The 19,303-nt window shown below is 39.8% G+C and overlaps 1 protein-coding gene across 1 annotated transcript in view; it reads left to right on the top strand.

Annotated features, from left to right (window-relative positions):
- CDH4 (cadherin 4) overlaps nucleotides 1-19,303 on the top strand; it is a 2,239,932-nt gene that overhangs the window by 1,880,791 nt on the left and 339,838 nt on the right. Inside the window, exon 9 of the mRNA XM_044090376.1 lies at nucleotides 18,883-19,025. Within this exon, the coding sequence (XP_043946311.1) occupies nucleotides 18,883-19,025 (143 nt within the window). The remainder of the gene's footprint in view (nucleotides 1-18,882; nucleotides 19,026-19,303) is intronic.

Genomic DNA, 19,303 nt, shown 5'->3' with positions numbered 1-19,303 from the left:
GGACCAAAATTTATGTGGTTGGTGTGGTGAAGATTGCTGAAGCTGAGTATAGAAGTTCTTTTTATCTTGTATGATGGCTTTTTTTGTCATGTTTCTCTGTTGTCTAAAAGTGACATTATCAGTAAGGCTTTTTGTGGTACGCCATTTAGCCCAGACTTTATTCCTACTTAAGATAAGTTTCTTAGTGTTATTTGAGAGCCATTGGGCTGTTTTAGATTTGACACGCATGGAACGCATTGGGGCATGATGTTCAAGGATAGTGAGAAAAGTACTATTAAAGTGACTAACTGCTTCATCTATTGGTAGAGATTTAAGAGTTGACCAGTTGACTAGCGTGAGCTCATTTTGATACTGGTTGAGGTCAAAATATTTCTTACTACGGAATGATCTGACTTGGATGGGGACAGTAGTACTGTTTTTTGCCTAATAATATAAGTGAGGGAATGATCACTGAGGTCATCTGGGAGAGTTCCTGTTGTATAGTTTTGCTGAGGACTATTTGTTAATATCCAGTCAAGTATACTTTCTTTATTATTAAGTTTGTTTATTCTAGTTGGGGAGTTGATTATTTGAGAGAAGCCATGCAGGTTAATAAGGGTGGATGGATTAGTCTGTTTACATAAGTTCCAGTCAATGTTAAAATGCCCTAAGAGTATTGTTTCTTGAGGGTGATTTAGTGAGAGCCAGTTTAGTAGGTCTTCTAATATGGTTGGATTTTTTCCTGGGGAAGATAGGTACAGATAATATTTAATGTTTTTTGTGGGTTGAGTTGCAGTTTTGTAATAATTATTTCAATACTAGTGTCAGATAAAAGGTTATGATTTGTTCTACTAATCTGCAGTCCTGTTCTATAGAGAATAGCAACCCCACCACCTTTTTTGTTTAAGCAGTCTTGTCTTAGGATGTTATAGCCAGGGGGAATAATCTCATTGTCTTTTATTGTAGGTTTGAGCCATGTTTCTGTTAGACAGAGAATATCGAACTGTTGAACTTCTAGAAGGGCATGAATTTGTGCTATTTTGTTACAAATGCTTCGTATGTTTAGTTGAGCAATTGATAGCGATTTTGGGGGGTTTGTAGGTAATGAACTGTTTCTTATGAATGGGTGGCATTTAGTGGGAATTTGGGAGGGGTTTGGACAAGGGTTGGGGTGAATATCTCCATCTATTAATGAGCAAGATATAATAGGGTTAAAGGGTTGAGGGGGTTTGTAGAAGTAGTTAGGAAGTTTTTTAAGGTTGTAGATAAAGTATTTTATGTGAGAAAGGCGGTGGTATTTAGGTTGAAGATAGGAGGTTTTGTGGATGGTATTGAGATAGTTTATAGATAAGGCTGGTGGACATGTTTGGGTATGTCTGGTTGGGATTATAAGAGTAAAGGGTAAGGGTTGTTCATAGAAGGTTAAGAGATAGGTAGAGGTGAGAGTAGTTAGGAAAGTTAGTAAAAGGAAATGTTGAGTATAATTAGGCATAAGAGGGCCTGTGCAGGGATGTTAGTAATGTATTTAGGAGGGTGGGTCAGGGAGTGGGAGAGGAAAGCTATATAGAAGGGGTGTGGATGAAGTATATGATATGATTGATTGTGATAAATGAGGGGTGTGTCTGAGGGAAATCAATGTGAAGATAGTAGAGGTGGGCTGAGAGGGTCTAGGATATGATTGGTTGTGAAGTAAGAGGGGTGTGTCCTTGTGGGGATAAATGTAGAGGTCCTAGGGGCGGGTGAGATTTGGGGGCAGGGAGGGGAGCGGAGTGAGCCCGGAACGGAGCGGGCAGACACAATTACTTTTGTGTGGTACAGAAAAAAAGAAACAATCAGTAAAGTATGGAAACAGCAGGTAGGTTTGTACTAGGTCTATGTGTATATGTAGTGTAACTTAGTAAAAAGTAGCAGAAGTGTATGTGAAGTAAAGAATAATTAAATTAAAGCTATGGTAATGTACAGATTTGAGTTATAGGAGTTAAACATAGGGGTAATAGGCAGGTCCAGAAAGCAAGAGAAAGTACAGAGGGTAGATATAACAGAAAAAAGAACGATATGGGTGAGTTAGAAAAGAAGACAAAAGGGGAGTAAACCAGATAGTAGAAAGGATGCCACCTAGTGGCCAAAGGGAGTTTTACCACATTTATTCTTGCGGTAAAGGGGTAATCGTGGTAGAAATACAGGAGAAAGATTACAGCTAAAAGAGGTAGAAGTTACACAAAAGGTGAGAGGAGACTAATGGAAGAGGGTCTAGGTTAGAATAGTGATTGGGACTGGTGATATTGGCTGCTGGCAATCCTGGGCAGGTAGCTGGAGTAGGGTACACTGGTAAAAGTTTGTAGAGTTTGACATAGCTTTGTGTGTTAGGCAGAGATTGCCTCTGAGTAGGCGATATGCAACGGAGTAAAGCTGCAGTTTTTTGAGACGGTCTGCATAGGGCATCTCTTTGGGTCCGATAATCCTCTTTGTGAGGTATTTCTGTGGCCTTTCCAGTTGTTGTAGATGTCTTGTGAAGTACATACCAAAAGAGGCATTGTACTCTATAATGGGTCAAATGAGTGATGAGTAGAGGGGAACAATGACCTCTTTTTTCCTGGATGAGAAACCTTTTGTGATGAGGTGTGCCACATAGAAGGATTTCCTGACTACTGTGGCGATGTGATTATCAAAGGAGAGACTACTGTCCACCTGTGTCCCAAGGTCTCTTATCATACTTTCGGTGTTAAGTAGACTACCGCCTATGTGGTAGTTCATGAATACTGAGTTTTTACCAAAAGGAATGACAATGCACTTTTTGGCATTGAGCTTGAGGCCATGGCTTTGACACCAGGCATCTGTCTCAGCAAGGCCCTTTTGTAGGATGTCCACATCTTTTGGAGTTTTGATTATGGCTCCTAGTTTGCGGACTTCGTTAGCCAAAGACCTTCTGTGTTGGTCTGTACTTCAGAGAAGTAGATACCAAACAGGAGAGGACCCAGGACTGAACCCTGTGGTACTCCACTTGTCACTGGTCTGAAGCTGGATTTGGAGTCTGCTACTTTCACAGTGTGGGTTCTGTCAGTGAGCCAGTTGGCAACCCATCTTGTGACATAGGGATTTATACCTAGTTTAGTGAGTTTATCTATAATTCCAGAGTGGGGGATGGTGTCAAAAGCCTTGGCAAGATCTAGATAGGCTGTGTGAACCACCTTACCCTCATCTACGGCTTTGGTGACTGCTTCAAAGAAGTCTATCAGGTTTAGGAGACATGATCTGCCTTTTACAAACCCGAACTGGGTGGTGCCCTGAGTTTGGAGATTACCAATGTCATTGTTTATAAGTTCCATGATGATACGCTCCATAGCCTTGCAGACCAGGCTCGTTAGGCTAATTGGGTGGTAGTTTCTGGGGTCTGTGGTGGCTCCCCCTTTGTGGAGTGGGATAACTGTTGCTGTGCGCCATTCAGTGGGCACATAGCCTGAGGTGAGGCTATGATTGAACATGGTACTTAGGTGGGGTGCCAGTTTGTTCTGTAGTTCATGTAGAACACAGACTGGGATGTCATCAGGTCCCATGGATGCTGTGTTCTTGGCTTTGGATAGTGTGTTTTTTACCTGTGCAGCCATGATTACAGGAACTTTGCATTCTTCTGGTATAGAGATGGGCCCTTTAGGAGATGACAGAGGAGTAAAGTTAGCACTGAACCTATCTGCCAGGATGTTGGCAATATCCGTTGGTTCTGTATATTTAGTGCCATTGTGCTGTAACTCAGAGCAGATCTGAGTGTTGCCATTGAGATTCTTGACATAGCTATAGAATGCTTTGTAGTTTTCTTTAGAGTCAGTGATGATTTTGTTTTCATAACTAGCTTTGGAGGATTTTATGAGGGATCTCAGCTTGTTACTGAAGCTGACCAGGGAGTTTCTCCAATCATGGGATTTTACTCTTTTTTGCAACAGTTTCTTTCTTCTGTTGTAGAGTTTGTTTATGGCAGGGACCACCAGATTGGCTTCCTTTTTTTGGAGGATAGCATCTTGGTTCTGTTAGGGATTGCACGAACCATGCACTCATGTAAGTGCTTATAAAGTGCATTTGTGTAGGATTCAGCAGTCATACCTCTATTGTCCATCAGCATGGGTGTTGTGAAGTTTGCCACTTCTGTCTTAAGAAGCGTGAAGTTGGCTTTGAAGAATTTTTTTACTGTGGTTTCCCTAATGGGGGGGAGGGATGTGGATGTCTAGGGTGATTAGCTTATGGTCGGATCTGACCAACGAGGAATTGACCTCTGGTGTGGAGCACCGATTGCCCATGTTGGTAATAACCAGGTCTAGGATATTGCTGCCCCTGGTGGGGGAGTGGATAAGTTGATCCATGTCTAGGATATTGCTGCCCTGGTGGGGGAGTGGATAAATTGATCCATGGCATTGGAATTTATGAATTCCATAAAACGTTGAGCACAAGAGTTGGTACATGAGTAGTTTTCCCAGTTAATGGTAGGGTAGTTGAAATCACCCATTATTAGGGTGTTAGGTTGTACCCTAATATTTTCCAGTGTATTAAGAAATGAGGAGTGGGAATCCTGGGGCATGGTGGGGGATCTGTAGCAAGCTACAATTTGGATTGCGGTCTTGCCCAGAGTTAGTTGCACTTGGATAATCTCGGATGCATTATGCTGAGCAACTAGCTGATATTGTCACTGTTTTTTTATTTTAATAAATGCAAAATTTTTGATATTCATGTAGCTCTAAAAATGTTACTTCAAGGCAATAGAAAATTTAACTTCTTATATTCTGTGCTGTTGTAAATGGCCATCAAATGACTCCTTGTTTCGTGTGTATAAAAACAGTGGAAGATATTATTTTTGTCATACAAACTGTGTCAATTTATAGAAGAGTGAGATGCGTCTATTACTAGTTTTAAGTGGTTATCAGTTTACTAAGGCTTTATTATTTAATAAATGGATGGATTTTCTGACTCATACGTAATGATAATTTAATAAACATCATTAGACAACTTTTCAGGTAAGTTTTTATGACAAGGATAGTTTTCATCCCAGTTATTCTGGTGATAAAGATCTGGGCAGAAAATTCACTGAATCAGTGAAGCATTTTTTTAGATTTCATCAAGTACATTTATCAAGAAGAATTTCCTCCTGCTCAGCATTATGTCATTTTAATGTACATTATCCTAATGGTCATACTCTATCCAATAAGACTGGGAATATTTTGGCACTCAGTGGATTCATAAATATTCAATTATAGTGATTACTGAGTCTTTGCACTACAATGAAATATTTATACCTGAGTGCCAAAAATATAAATGTTTAAGAGAACATGTCTGGGGTGTTATATTTGTTCATTCATTCTTGCCAGTCAGATCATTTCTTGCCATCAAGCAATAGGAGATGCTTATTATGGAATTCTTTGCGTCAACTTGGAATATTATTTCAAGACATTTAATCTGACTATGAATATTTTGTTAAGCTGGATTGTATATCACTTAGTGAATATGGTTGTGTTAATGCTTGGAACCTGTTTGAAAATTCATATCTCCAACTGAACAAAGATTGTACAGTTATATGTGCCCCCCCCCCCCCCCCATGGTGGCATTGAACCTTTGCATGGCTACTTAGATAAAAAAATAAGCCCATCATCAAGTCATTCAACACTAGTTCAGCAGAAAAAAGGCAGTGACAGACCCTGCCTTGTATTGTCCTGAGGTGGCAAACTTACCACTGCAGTCCATGACCCATTAAATAAAACTTCAAAGGGCTACTCACCAGTGTCTGCAGCATTAAGAATATGTTTTTTTTTTTTTGTTATCCTGAATGCTGGAGACATTTACTAATGTGATTACTCTTTTTTTCTCAAAAGTATTTTAGAAGCACAATCCAAAAAAGGGTCTAACTATCTGTTCTTGAGTTAGAGCTTTGTGTCACCATTTGTTAAGAGCCTTAGAGTAGCTGATAAGGAGTGGCTGATGGCAGTCAAAAACTACTTTATAGTCTAGGCAGAAGGGGGCATAGCTAGTAAACCTGTGGCAGCCTTACCCGTGTGTGTGTGTGTGTGTGTGTGTGTGTGTGTGTGTGTGTGTGTGTGTGTGTGTGTGTGTGTGTGTGTGTGTGTGTGTATATAAATCAAATCTCAAAGGGTGTGCCTGTCAGCTACTTAGACAGGGACATGAAGCAATGGATGGACAGAGAAGGTGCGACCACTCAGCTGAGATCTCAACTCTATTGACGTGCCAGTGGGGAGTCTTATTGGGGATCTGGAGAAGGAGAGATAAACCAGCCCCAGATTGAGATTGGTCTCTGTGTGCTCTTAAGGGAAACTGCACTTGATGCAGAGAGCTGCATCTGAAAATACTGTGTGTCTACCTGTCATCCTCCCAGTGTATACATCTCCCACTGTTGCCAGTGGTGGACTAGTGGTAGGGAGTCACATATTAATTGGTAGGCAGTGGTGGGATATCCACATATTAGGATTCAGTGGTGTGGCTATTGAATTCTTGTAGACAACAGTGGTCACTGAAGAAGGTGTTTGTACTCTCTATCAGCCACACAGTGAACATTCAGAGTTTCATATCACAATAGTTTTATTTATTTTTTGTTAGCTTAGTTAGTCAGGGAGAGCAGGCAAGGAAGTCTGCAGAGGAGTATGGCAAGCTGACAAAGAGCTAGTTAACTGAGATGTGCCAAGCCAAAGGACTGGTGTGTGCCAACCTGACTAAAGCAGAAATTATTGCAGCATTGGCCACAGCTGCATCACAGACCAGCAACCAGGAGGACAACCAGACTGCCCTTGGAGATGTACAACTCTCAGAAAATGGACAGTTCAAATTTTCCACAGAGTACTTAAAAATCCATCTAGAGTTAAAGAGACTTGAACTGGAGACCAAACAGTTAGAATGAGAATCAGCAGAGAGACTGTGGTGTTTGGAGGCTGAAGAAAAGGAGAAGCAGATGGCACTAGAATCAGCGAAGAAACTGAGATGTCTGGAAGCTGAAAAGAATGAGAGGCAGAGACAACATGAAAATGGGATGCTGACTCTTTGCCAGGGTCATGGAGGTAATGGGGAAGGGAGTGACCAAACCCCAGAAGCAAAAAAGGTCAGTAAATTTCTTCCACAATTTACAGAGGGTGATAATTTTGACAGTTTTATTCGTATGTTTGAAAGGGTATGTAAACAGTATAATGCTGACCAAGGGCTCTGGGTACGGCTCCTGTCCCCCTTACCCCATGGTAAAGCTGTAACTGCTATTTATAAATTGTCTGATACTGATTGCTTAAATTTATAATACTGTAAAAAATTGTTTTAAGTGTTTTAAGTTAACACCTGAAGCTTATAGAAAAAAGTTTTGTGAGCATAGACGCAAGGTAGATGACAGTTTGTGTGAATATATTGCTGAGTTAAGCACTTATTTTTATAGGTGGGAGAGTGGGTGTCAGGTCACCACTTTTGAAGGTCTGGCAGGCCTTTTGGTGAGGGAACAAGCCCTCACTTTGCCTGAGGACATGAGAATTTGGTTAACCGATAGGCAAAGCAATACTGCAGATGAGTTGTGGAAGAAGGGAGACCTATACCTTGCAAGCAGGGTAGCACTACACAGGAAAGGGATACCCAGTGCTGCTCATGGGTCTAAGGGAACCCATGGCGGGCAGCCTAAACTTCCCCAACAGAGTCTGTCAGTAGCAGGGGAAGCTACTAGTCCAGGTACACATCCAGGACCAAGGGTTAACTGTTTGAAATGCAACCAGTGAGGTCATGTAGCATATAGATGTCCATGGAGGCAAGGTGGGGAACAAAAGGTGGGAGAGCCAATAAATGGGAATAACAGAATGCCGGTAGTAAATTATCTGGAGACAACAAGGGTACCAAACTACCACAAGAGGTTATATCCTATCTTAGTAAATGGGAAACAGGGGGTCTATATTATAATCTCGAAGGTTTAATGCTTCGAATCACTAAAGATCGAACTTTACTGATCGCAACATTAAACCATCAAAATTGTAATACACCTTGTAAAAAAAAAAAAAACAAGTAAAGGGTGTTTAGGCAGGGGGGCAATCCCCTCTGCACCACCCACACACCCCCACTACTTAAATAAACCAACTCTGAGATCGCACTTTAACGGAGTATGATGCGTAAAAGGAAGATCTCCCTTTCCTACAGTGTAGCGTGATCTCAGAGTTGGTATATTTAAGTAGTGGGGGGTGTGGGGGGGTGCAAGGGGCTTGCCCCCCTGCTTATACCTGTTAGGGTAAGTATTTGATGTTTACATTTTTTTTTTCCGAAGTTAGGGAACTTCCATAATATGGTGTTGACCATATTGTATTCGATGTTTCGTAACTTCGAGATTATAATATAGACCCGGAAACAGGCCACTGCTAAGACAGACACAGCTTCTAACCTAACCATTGTGAAGCCTGCAATAGTTAAAGAAGAGCATTACTTGCTTGGGCAGTCTACTCCAGTCAGAGCTTTAGGAGGGACCCCATTCCAAATACCTTTGCCTATAGTTCACCTTGACTGAGAGGGTGGAAGAGGAAGCCATCAAGTAGGTGTGTTTGAGGATATCCCTGCAGATGTCCTGATAGGGAATGATTTTGATAATGCAGTACCTTATATGCATGCAGTGACACACAGTCAGGCTTGGAGACAAGAATGTGGGTCTGTAGCCTGGGGGGGACCCAGACAGACTGCAAACTTGAAGCCAGGACTGGTGTGGTTGTTACCCTGTAGCAGTGAGACTAAAGGTGATCTACAGCTGCTTGTGGGTACTGATGTTCCCTTGGACAGAGTGACTGCAAGGGCAGAGGTGAGTAGTAGTACCCAGGCTGACAGTAAGGTACTGCCATCAGAGGATCCCAGACTCCCTGTGGAAGGGGAGCTAGGAAGGGTTACCAAGAGAGAGTAAGACAGGCTCAGCTCTCAGACCCCACATTACAAGGTCTGAGGGAGGTAGCCAGTGAGCCACCTGATTGTCAAGGAAAAGGGGAATCTGTATACTGGGACAAAGTGTTACTGTACAGAGAGTGGACCCCTGTTGGAGGGCTAGAGGGTGAGAGAATACAGCAGTTGGTAGTGCCCAGAGCCTACCATCTGGCACTTCCAGTCATAGCCCATGACATACCCTTTGCAGGTCATATGGGCATAAAGTGTACAAAGAAACATATTATGCATAACTTTTATTGGCCTGGGATTTCCAGAGATGTAACAGGGTACTGCAGGACTTGTGAGCAGTGCCAAAAGGTAGGCAAGGCAGGGGATGAGGTTAAAGCTCCTTTGATGCCTTTGCCTGTGATTGAGGGGCAATATCAGAGGTAGCTATGGATATTGTGGAGCCTCTGAATACCCCAGGTTTCACAGGAAAGAAGTATATCCTAGTGGTAATAGATTATGCTATCAGATACCCTGTGGCAGTGGCATTATTCTCCACTGAGAAAGAAAAGGTGGCAAATGCTTTGTTAGAGATTTTCAGCAGGGTAGGTTTCCCAAAAAAAAAATACTGGCTGACAGAGGTGCTAATTTCATGTCAAACCTGCTGGCTTGTCTGTGGAAGCATTGTAAGGAGAAGCACCTGAATGCCATCCCTACCGTCTCCAGACTAATTATCTGGTGGAGAGGTTAAACTCTATACTAAAGACCATGCTACAGGCATTTGCAGACCAATTCAAGAGTGAGTGAGACAAATATTTGCCCCATCTGTTGTTTGCTTACAGAGAGGTGCCCCAGGAATCCACAGATTTTTCACCATTTGAGTTGCTTTATGGGCATAGGGTAAGGGGACCTCTAGATTGGATTCGAGATGAATTGAAGGGTAACTGTGAATCCCACAAGGAGTCTGTTGTGACATACATCCTAAACCTCAGGACAAGGCTCAGGGAACTTGTGGGCTTGGCCCACGTGAGCCTGGTAGAAACACAACAGTAGAAAAAGGTCTGGTATGACAGGAATGCTTGAGAAAGAGAGTATGCTGTAGGGCAACAGGTAATGGTTCTCATTCCTGTCAGACACAACAAGCTGCAGGTAGCTTGGGAGGGACCCTTCAAACTGGTATGGAAGGTCAGTGATGTTAACTTACATGGTAGAACTGCTAGGCAGGAGGCAGTGGCACAAACTGTACCATGTTAACATGATGAAACCTTATCATGATAGGGAGGCCCTGGTGTTAAGTGTTTGCAGTAAGAGGCAGGAGGAGTCTGAGGGGGATCTATGGTTACAGGGACCCAGCCAGCAAAATTCCAAATTACTATGGTGAAGCCTAGGATTGCAAGCATATGATAAGACAGTGCAGCATGGTACTGGGGTAAGCAATGCCAAGGCAGCTGGAATTTCAACACAGGGAATGGGGTAAGGTATTCCAAGATAGGCTCAACCCTGTCAAGCAGCATTTCTCAAGGGTCACTTGAAAAACTAGCTTGAGTCTTCGGGGGGGGGGGGGTCACAAAAGGAAATATTGCCACCCCAGCTAGCTGGAATTTTGTAAATAATTATATGTCATTTGTGAATATTAATATGATTTATACAGAAGTGTGACAAAAAGAGATATTGTCAGCTCAGCTATCTGGAATTTTGTAAGTGGTTGTGTGTCATTTGTGAATGTCAACATGCTCATGTAAGATGCTTGTGTTACAGATGTATTAGAACTGCATGTCATATTGTACAGACATTGTGCTGAAGGGATATTTTGTACAGTACTGAGCAGAAATGTATATGCACTATTGTAACTGTTTAGATGTATATGTTTTTAACAATGGAAACTGAAAGACAATAAGTTAACTTCAGAAAAATTGTTGAAATTAAGTCACTTTATACCTGGGCCATAAACAAAAGAGATGTCATATACCTTACAAATGACTGGTGCCAGAAACATGACCTCAAGCTGAATACCAACAAATGCATCATCATCCCCTTAGGGGAGAGTGACATCCCCACAAATTATCACATTAATAACAATGTCCTAAGCACTCAATCATTTGTGAGGGATTTGGGCACCCAGGTTGATAGCAACCTAACTTTTGACCACCATGTTGCTTCTGTGGTATGCAAAGCCTTCTACATAGCCCACCTCATAAGTAAAGGTATCTCATCCAGGGACAAGGAGGTCATAACGTCCCTGTATTCTTCCCTTATAAGGCCCATTATTGAGTACAATGCACCTTTCGGCATGTACCTCGCAAAGCGTATGCAGCAGCTGGAGACACCGCAGAGGTTCCTCACCAGGAGAATCCAGGGCCTCAAACATCTACCATACAAAGATAGGCTAAAAGCCCTAGCCCCCTACTCAAGTTTGATACAGACTCCTCAGAGGTGACCTCTGTCTGGCATACAAGGTGATCATGGACCCCACCTTGATAGGTCTGCTGCATATCCGCAAGTCAAGCTCCACTCAAGTAACCTGCACAAGTGGCCTCAACCTGGTCTGTGACATCAACAAGACTTGTTTACAGGACAGATTTGTTTCCCAGAGACTCAGTCATATGTGGAATAGACTCCCTCTCCACATCAAGCAGAGTACCTCTTTACCCCTTTTTAAATGCAACCTGGATAACTGGATGGGAAACAGAAAATATACCCCTGGGATTCCACCCATGTCCCTGCTGGACAGGGGCATTGGGTGCTGATTTGTTTAAACATAGGCTAAACTCTTGGCTATGCTTATAAGGGCCTCAAGGTCAATAGCCTAGTAACCTCCTATGATCCTGCTAGTATCCTACGCACTCCATTCTTGATGAAGAAGCATGGTCTGTCAATCATATCCTTGCAGGATGACAAATACTGGACCCCTTTGAATGACACGAAAAACTAAGCCAATTGTTGAAGTCAATTATTTTTTGCTCATATCACAACATCATTCTTGGAGAAGGTAGAAAGCTGCTTAATGCTAGGCTCATACCTACCTTAGATAGGCTGTCTCTCTCTTCATACAGTTCAGGAAAGTAGGTTATTGACCCCAGCATGAACAATGACAAAGCAGTACTGGTATTTGTTCAAAGACCTGAGTGCACGCATGGTATGATGGATCCTGGCACCAGGCAAGCAACTATCTGTCACTCTTTCATTGCTCATCTTTTTAAGAGGTATGTCTGTATGTCTTATAATGGAGTCACCTGTAACAAGGATGTTTGGTTGTGTTGATGCCTGCCTTATGGGCACAGCATCTGTAACTTTGGGAATCCTTGTGCTGTATGAGGGAAGTGGGCTTAATATGCTGAGTGCGCTTTGTGTCTGTGCTATGTTTTGGAGGTCTTTGAGGTTTAGGCAAATTAGTGATTAGAACCTCAGCATATGATGGATTATGCACAATACATTACATTTTCTTACTTCTTTTTGCATTGCTGCCCCTTGATTTGTTAGAGTGCAGCTGCAGCATACTAACACTTCATCAATACTACAGTCCTTGAGCATGGCAAATCAGTACGTCTGCACATAGAACTAACAACATTTTTAATAAAAGTGTTGCAGCTAGAGGAAAATACCATTTACAAGTGAATCACTATATAAAAAATAGGCTCAACTATTAAGGTTGCCATATTTTAAAATCAGGATGCTCTTACTGAAGTTTGAGATTGTGCTGGATAAACCATGCCATCATCAAATGAAAAATATTTTCATCTTATTACTAAAGATCTGTGTTATATGATGTGTTTTTCAATACGACTTCATATGATATTCATTTGACTTCATATAATAACAGTATAATAACTTTTTATGACATTTAGTTAAAAGTCAGAAAGTATAGCCGCAGTGGTGCAGCAGTAGCGTAGTTGCCTCACAGCAAGAGGTTCTCCCGTTCGATTCTCGGCTGGAGTGCAGAGAGTGCCTTCTGTGTGGAGTCTGCATGTCCTCCCCGCAGTTAGGTGGCGTTCAAAAGACATGCGTAAATGAGCGTCCCTTCGTTGAAGGTTAGACATCGAGCTGGCACCTCGGTGTTCGTGAAAATCTACTGCCAATCATTAGCGGACCGGAGTGCCACTGTGGTGACCCCTAACCGGGAAAAGCCAAAAGACAAACAACAAGTTAAAAGTCAGAAAGTATTTTTCTTGTAAAATATGAAAATGTTTGCCATTGTTCATGTTCTTCTACAGAAAAAAAAAACTGCCCAAATCAGGACTGCTCTGCAGAAAGATAGACAGGTGGTAATCCTATCAACTAGATACATAAGTGCTATTTGTCTTCCTCTCTGCAATGAAGGTATTAGGAAACAGTTCCACAACTCTCAGCCTTTTTCATGGCAGCTGTTGACCTGCTGAAATCAGTAGGACTAATTGTCTGTGTAAGATTATGGGCAGTACATTACAGGGAAACTACAGATATCCCTGTGTCTGTGGTATGTCATGCAGATGGAGACAAATTCCCCTTCCATGGTGTGAGAGCATTCCCTTCCTTTGATTCCAAGTCAAGGAAATGAAAGTTTTATAAAATACAGGCAGGTGTCTGATACCTAAACAGTACTGGAACCATACTGTAAGGCAAACAGAAACCTAAGTATAGCAGCACGTGAACTTTTCTGTTAACATATTTTCGTATATTCTTTTGTTTAAAACATTTTGAATGATAAAATATGCTGATAATCTCAAATTCAACACCCCAATATCTAATTCTGTGGACCTCCAAAATTTTAATAGTTACTTAACGGAAGCTAACTCATGAACGAGCGCTAATGGGTTGCCAATCAACATAGGCAAAAGTAGGCAAAAATACACTAATATATTCGGGAAGTCAACAATAACTGTCAAATCTGCTAGTGGGAGATGCAACTCTTGCCATATTCTCAGAATATAAATATTTGGACATTATTATATTAAATCACTTTTCATTTAGAAAACAGGCACAATCAGTGATAAATAATGTTGTGTATATTTCTTTGTTTATTCTACGAAACATTACAATTCATTGTGAAACCAGTTTGGTTAAATTGCTTTTGCCTACGTTAGGCCAATATTAGAGTATACTTTCTTATTTTCTACCCGTATTAAGGGTGTTTTTCAAAAAAAAAATACTCAGCAGTATTTTCACAAGTAAACTAAATTAATACCCACATTGGCTCTGGTCTCTTGGCTTATATTTTATCTGTTATAAGTATTTGTAGAAGTTTCTGTAAGACCAAGTCAATTTCTTATTTAGTTGCTTATTATAGGAATAAACTACATTTGCCTATTAGCGAGACTGAGTCCTTGACCGTCTTAAAGACATCTTTAGATTTATGGATGGGTTTATTAGCATAGTCTACAAAGTTGGAATCTGTGTTTTGTAGGGCCCTTGGCCTATGTGCCATATACTTCAACAATTGAACCATTGACTGTCTCTTGGCAACCAATTGACTGTCTCTTGGCAGCTGTCATCGCTATGGATCAAGGAGGAGTCACATGGCCAGGTAGCCTATAATGGGATAGGTATATTCCATAGTTTAGAACAACAATAACAAAAAAGTAAAATTAGAGCTTGACAGATTAAAAAATAGACAGCTCTGTCAGTTCTTAACAAGGTTGGGACCGACAACTCTGCTGCTCTGCCTTGTCTCTAGCATTACATCAGCAATCACTGAACCTGGGGGTAAGTAAAGAATTCAAATACAACTTAGCTAAATAGTGACTGAAGCAGTGGATCTGTTTCTTGCATAGATAGCATTTACAAAAACAAAAGCTTCCTGACAAAGAGAAAGTATGCTAAGCTATACACAATTTACTGTTCTCATACATCGAAATAGGTGGGTGGGCATGCACAAATAGAGATAGCCAATGCTGTGGGTAAATACGAATGTGTGTGTATTTTTACATGCACGTACAGAACTGTTTTATGTAGGTGCCCTAAAAGTGTTCTATAGTCAGGACACACCTTAATCACAATCTAAGGCTTTAAAACTTTTTCCCAACACATACAAAGAAAACATTAGTTATTTTATACTGTATGTGAAACCTGATGTAAGCATCCAGTTAAGGTACTCAACCCTGAGTAAGTTAATTAATGAGAAATATCTGTTGAGTCATCTAGCAATTTTCTGCCAAGTTTCAATTAATAGTGCATTAGAACAAACTTGAAGATGCTTATGCTGCTAGGAATATCTTTTGAAAACAGTATTTAAAAAGTAACTGTGTACTGAAAAGCTCGTAGGAAATTTACTTACTAGAATATAAATCATTCTGCCATATTTAATCTTTCCTTTGCCATTCATTCCCTTAGAAAAGGAAAGTTATAGTTTATCCCGTGAGACTGAGTGCATAATTCACTACAGTTTATAACAGGCTGCTTCTCCCGAGCTCAAGACTTTTCATTAAATGGATATGGAAATCATGTATATTGGATGAATTGCACTTCAACTAGCATTATCTATTTATAGAGCTAGAGCATTATTTTAAATAGAAATGTTCTTATTTATAGATTTATTAAATTCTATGTATGTTAAAAGTTTTATTACTCTGCCTTGTCTCTGTCATTTAATACAAAAATAAGTGAATAAAATGTGAGAATAAGTTCCAAAATGATGTTTAATATAGAAATACCAGCTTTTCCAACTTAAGTATCACAAAACATTGACAAACATAGATTCATAAGGGTGGGGTAAAGGAAATGGTTAAGGGTCAAATTAGAAACCCTCCCTTCCTTAAAGGTCATTGTAAAAGCTTCATGCCCATATTATTTTTTTTAAATAAAGTATAATTTCTTTGTAATGTTTTTGTTTTTAACAAAGACCATTCCATTTGCATTTGTTGTAAATACTAGATATATTTTAACTGTGTAGAGCATTACACTGTAAAAATGTAATTTTATTTATTTATCTTCGTTTACCAACAAAGTCCAATAAATTAGGATAAAACCCTTTTTCAGCAGAGGCCCTGTAGAAAAGCTTCACATTTAACACCGTTTTTGATATATGTGTAACATACATTATGATGTCAGAAGGAATACAAGTTATAAGTTACATAAGAGAAAAAAGCCTTATAATAGTTTACAAGCACATTATTTTGGAACAGAGCATGTACATAACTTACATAGGGTCTATACAGTGCTGAACTTACCTTAGAAATAGATACAACCTTGTATATAGCAAGGAGATATATAACAATGCAAAAGATATTGTAATATTACCTGTGATTTCAAGCTACTAAAATAATGAAAAGATGAGACAACTTAACTGTGGAAATATTAAAATGGGGAAGGTGATTGATAATGAAATATAGTGTGATATTTGGGTCTATATTATATCAGCGAACGCTTAACTTAGTGAACGCTGTATAATCGATCCAAATATGTCAAAACACCAAAATGCCGAACACACAGAACAGCAATTTTTCTTTCCCAGGGAAAAAAAATCGCTGCTTCGTAAAAAGAAAAAAAAAAACCCATAAAATAAAGTGGGGGGCTTTGCCCCCCCCCCCCACGCCCCACTACTTAAATATACCAACTCTGAGATTGCACCACAGTGGAGGAAATGGCAAATTCCCAAAAACAGCCCAGTGATTTTTTTTTCTCTGTGAAAAAAAATCGCTGTTCCGTGCTTTCGGGATTTCACCATTTTGAATAAAAAGGGTTGATTAAACAGCGTTTGCTTATTTAATAGGAACCCTGATATTTTAGTATTACAGCAACTATTAAAGTATCATTACATTTAAGATTGAAAAGTAAAGTAACTGGGAAAGTGAGAATGGTTGGGGCTACTTGGACTGTTACAAGGAGTGTGAGTTTTGGACAGATGAGGAGAGAAAGTGATGAAACTGTGACTGAGGGGGGACACTGAGATAGTGGTTGATCTAACAAGAGACAAGAAGAGACTGAGTCTTGTCACCTAGAGTCTATTGTGACTGATGTAATTTATGTAAACAAAGTTACTTCTTGTGGTTCATTATCTTTCTGGCCCAAAAGGGGAAAGTGGAAAAAAAACATGTATTTGGAGTAAAGGTAGCAGTTGTGACCACCCCCCAAAAAAATATTCTAGTTGGGAGGTGAGCAGTAGCAAATCTAATTTTTGCTCAGATAATGTTTTAGTTGTAACATGAAGGCATGTGCAATGTATGTTTTATCTGAAGCAGAATAGAGTTCCAATTTTTAGTGATTTGATGGAATTACAGAGAATCCATACCTGATTTGCATATTTTGGAAATAGAGAGGAAATATTTTGTACTTGGCTATAACAGTCTAAACCTGGAGTATGTTTGGATTATAGTTTTCAATGTTTGGCACTTTTAAGGGGAATGAATTAAGTTGCAGACTGTCTTGATTTGTGAGTATGTATTTTTCTTGCAATTTATACATATTCTTCAGATGAATCTGTGGAAAGCAGCATTTCACTCTGATAGTTAAAAACAAATTGCATTAGTAATGAAAAAAGAGTTTTGTAAAACCATATAACCACAGTTAACAGAAAGTGAAGAGTTTCATGTAGCAAAGATGTCCTTTATTCTTTATGAGTGGGATTCATAGAATGGTTTTCATATCACAGGGACAGTGCAATAAAAATACAAATGCGTATACCGACTTGCAATTGAAAAGCAAAGTAGTGGAGCTATGGAAGCAAAATTTTACTGCACACCAAGCTTGCAGCTTGTACACATTATATATGCAAATCAGTAACTCAGCATTAATGACACAGCTAACAGAATTAAGAGGTAGCCATTCTGTGTGGTGTGTGTGTGTGTGTGTGTGTGTGTGTGTGTGTGTGTGTGTGTGTGTGTGTGTGTGTGTGTGTGTGTGTGTGTGTATATATATATATATATATATATATGTGTGTGTGTATATGTCTATCTCTTCTCTCTCTCTCTCTCTCTCTATATATATATATATATATATATATATAATGTAGAAAAGCACTCCATATGATCTCTCATAATACTGAATGTTTTTACAATGATCAAAATGCATTTCATTGCTTCTGCTAGCATTCGAATGTGGGAGATCACAAAATAGCAGGGAGTGGGATTTCACTATTTTCCTGCTTTGATTTGATATTGGAAATGGTATATATAATTAGGGGTGGGGGGGGTGCAGAGGGACATGCCACACCTGCAAAAAAAAAAATAATAATTTTTTTCTTTGTTTTGAATTTTGATCCTTTTGGATCAATGTTTTCCCAATCAAGGTATCTGTGCTTCGATATTTCAAAGCACATCCATAAATATCTATCTACTATCTCTCTCTCTCTCTCTCTCTCTATATATATATATATATATATATGTGTGTGTGTGTGTGTGTGTGTGTGTGTGTGTGTGTGTGTGTGTGTGTGTGTGTGTGTATGAATGTATTGCATAGGTATACCAGCAGGTAGGCATGCCCTGCACTTCTTTAACACAACATGGATCAGTAACATTACCGAACAGTGACATTAGTCACTATGTTCAAATCTAGCTGCGATTAAAATAAAGATGCATACTCATTAGTAAAGGTAAACTCACACCAGGAATGTATTGAAATGTGATGCCAAGTTCTGCATGATTTTCCCTTAGAATAGTTTACACAGCATAATGCTTTCTCCATAGAACTGTCTCGTGTAATACATGCCCAAACACATATAGGGGTATGCATGCTGTGGATTATGTAATGACCCAGACAGGTAGGTAATTCCATAGTTTAATGTCATCTGAAGGCCTGACATTTCAAGTCAGGATAGCTTTAGAGACTGAGCTATAGAATTGTGCCAACCTGCTCATGGTCAGAGGAACATTAGCTTTGTGATGTTGTGCAATAAAAAGAAAAAAAATTGTGCAAACCTGCTCATGGTAAGAGGAACAGTATCTTTGTGATTTGTGCAATAAAAAGAAAAAAAAACAGCAGGTTTGATTGCTGTTCAACTAGCTTTCCAACAAAAGCAGCTAACTAAATGTCTTGGTAAGAGCAGTCAGATACCTGAGTTGGCTTTGTACTAAATAAAAAATGTAACTAAAACAGCCCATGTAATGTGTTTTACTTATTTTTTTTTTTTCATAGATACGCCAAGTTGTCAGATCCGGCCAACTGGTTGAGTGTAAATGCCACAAATGGTCAGATCACTACAACTGCTGTCCTGGACCGTGAGTCACCCTACGTTAAAAATAACATCTATGAAGCTACCTTCTTGGCATCTGACAATGGTAGGACCCTGTTTCACCTCTGCTTATGCTGTGGTTACATGCTGGTGTGATAAATTAGCAGCAATGATGCCCTGACAGAGATGTCAGTATAGGTTATCTTTCATTAGGCATGTTGGAAAAAATGTAAAGGCAGAAAGGGAAATTGCTTCAGTAAATTAAATGTGCAGAACATTCAGAAATAATTTTTAAGGATAAAGCGAAGACAAATGAAAAATTGATTTTGTGGAGGTGTTAACAGCAGCACGATTATAGATCAAGGGCCATTAAGCTTTTGAAAA

Source organism: Protopterus annectens, chromosome 12.part0 (genome assembly GCF_019279795.1).
Source record: "Protopterus annectens isolate FY-2018-M chromosome 12.part0, PAN1.0, whole genome shotgun sequence".
NCBI lineage: Eukaryota > Metazoa > Chordata > Ceratodontiformes > Protopteridae > Protopterus > Protopterus annectens.
This window is presented reverse-complemented; position numbering and strand designations above follow the sequence as displayed.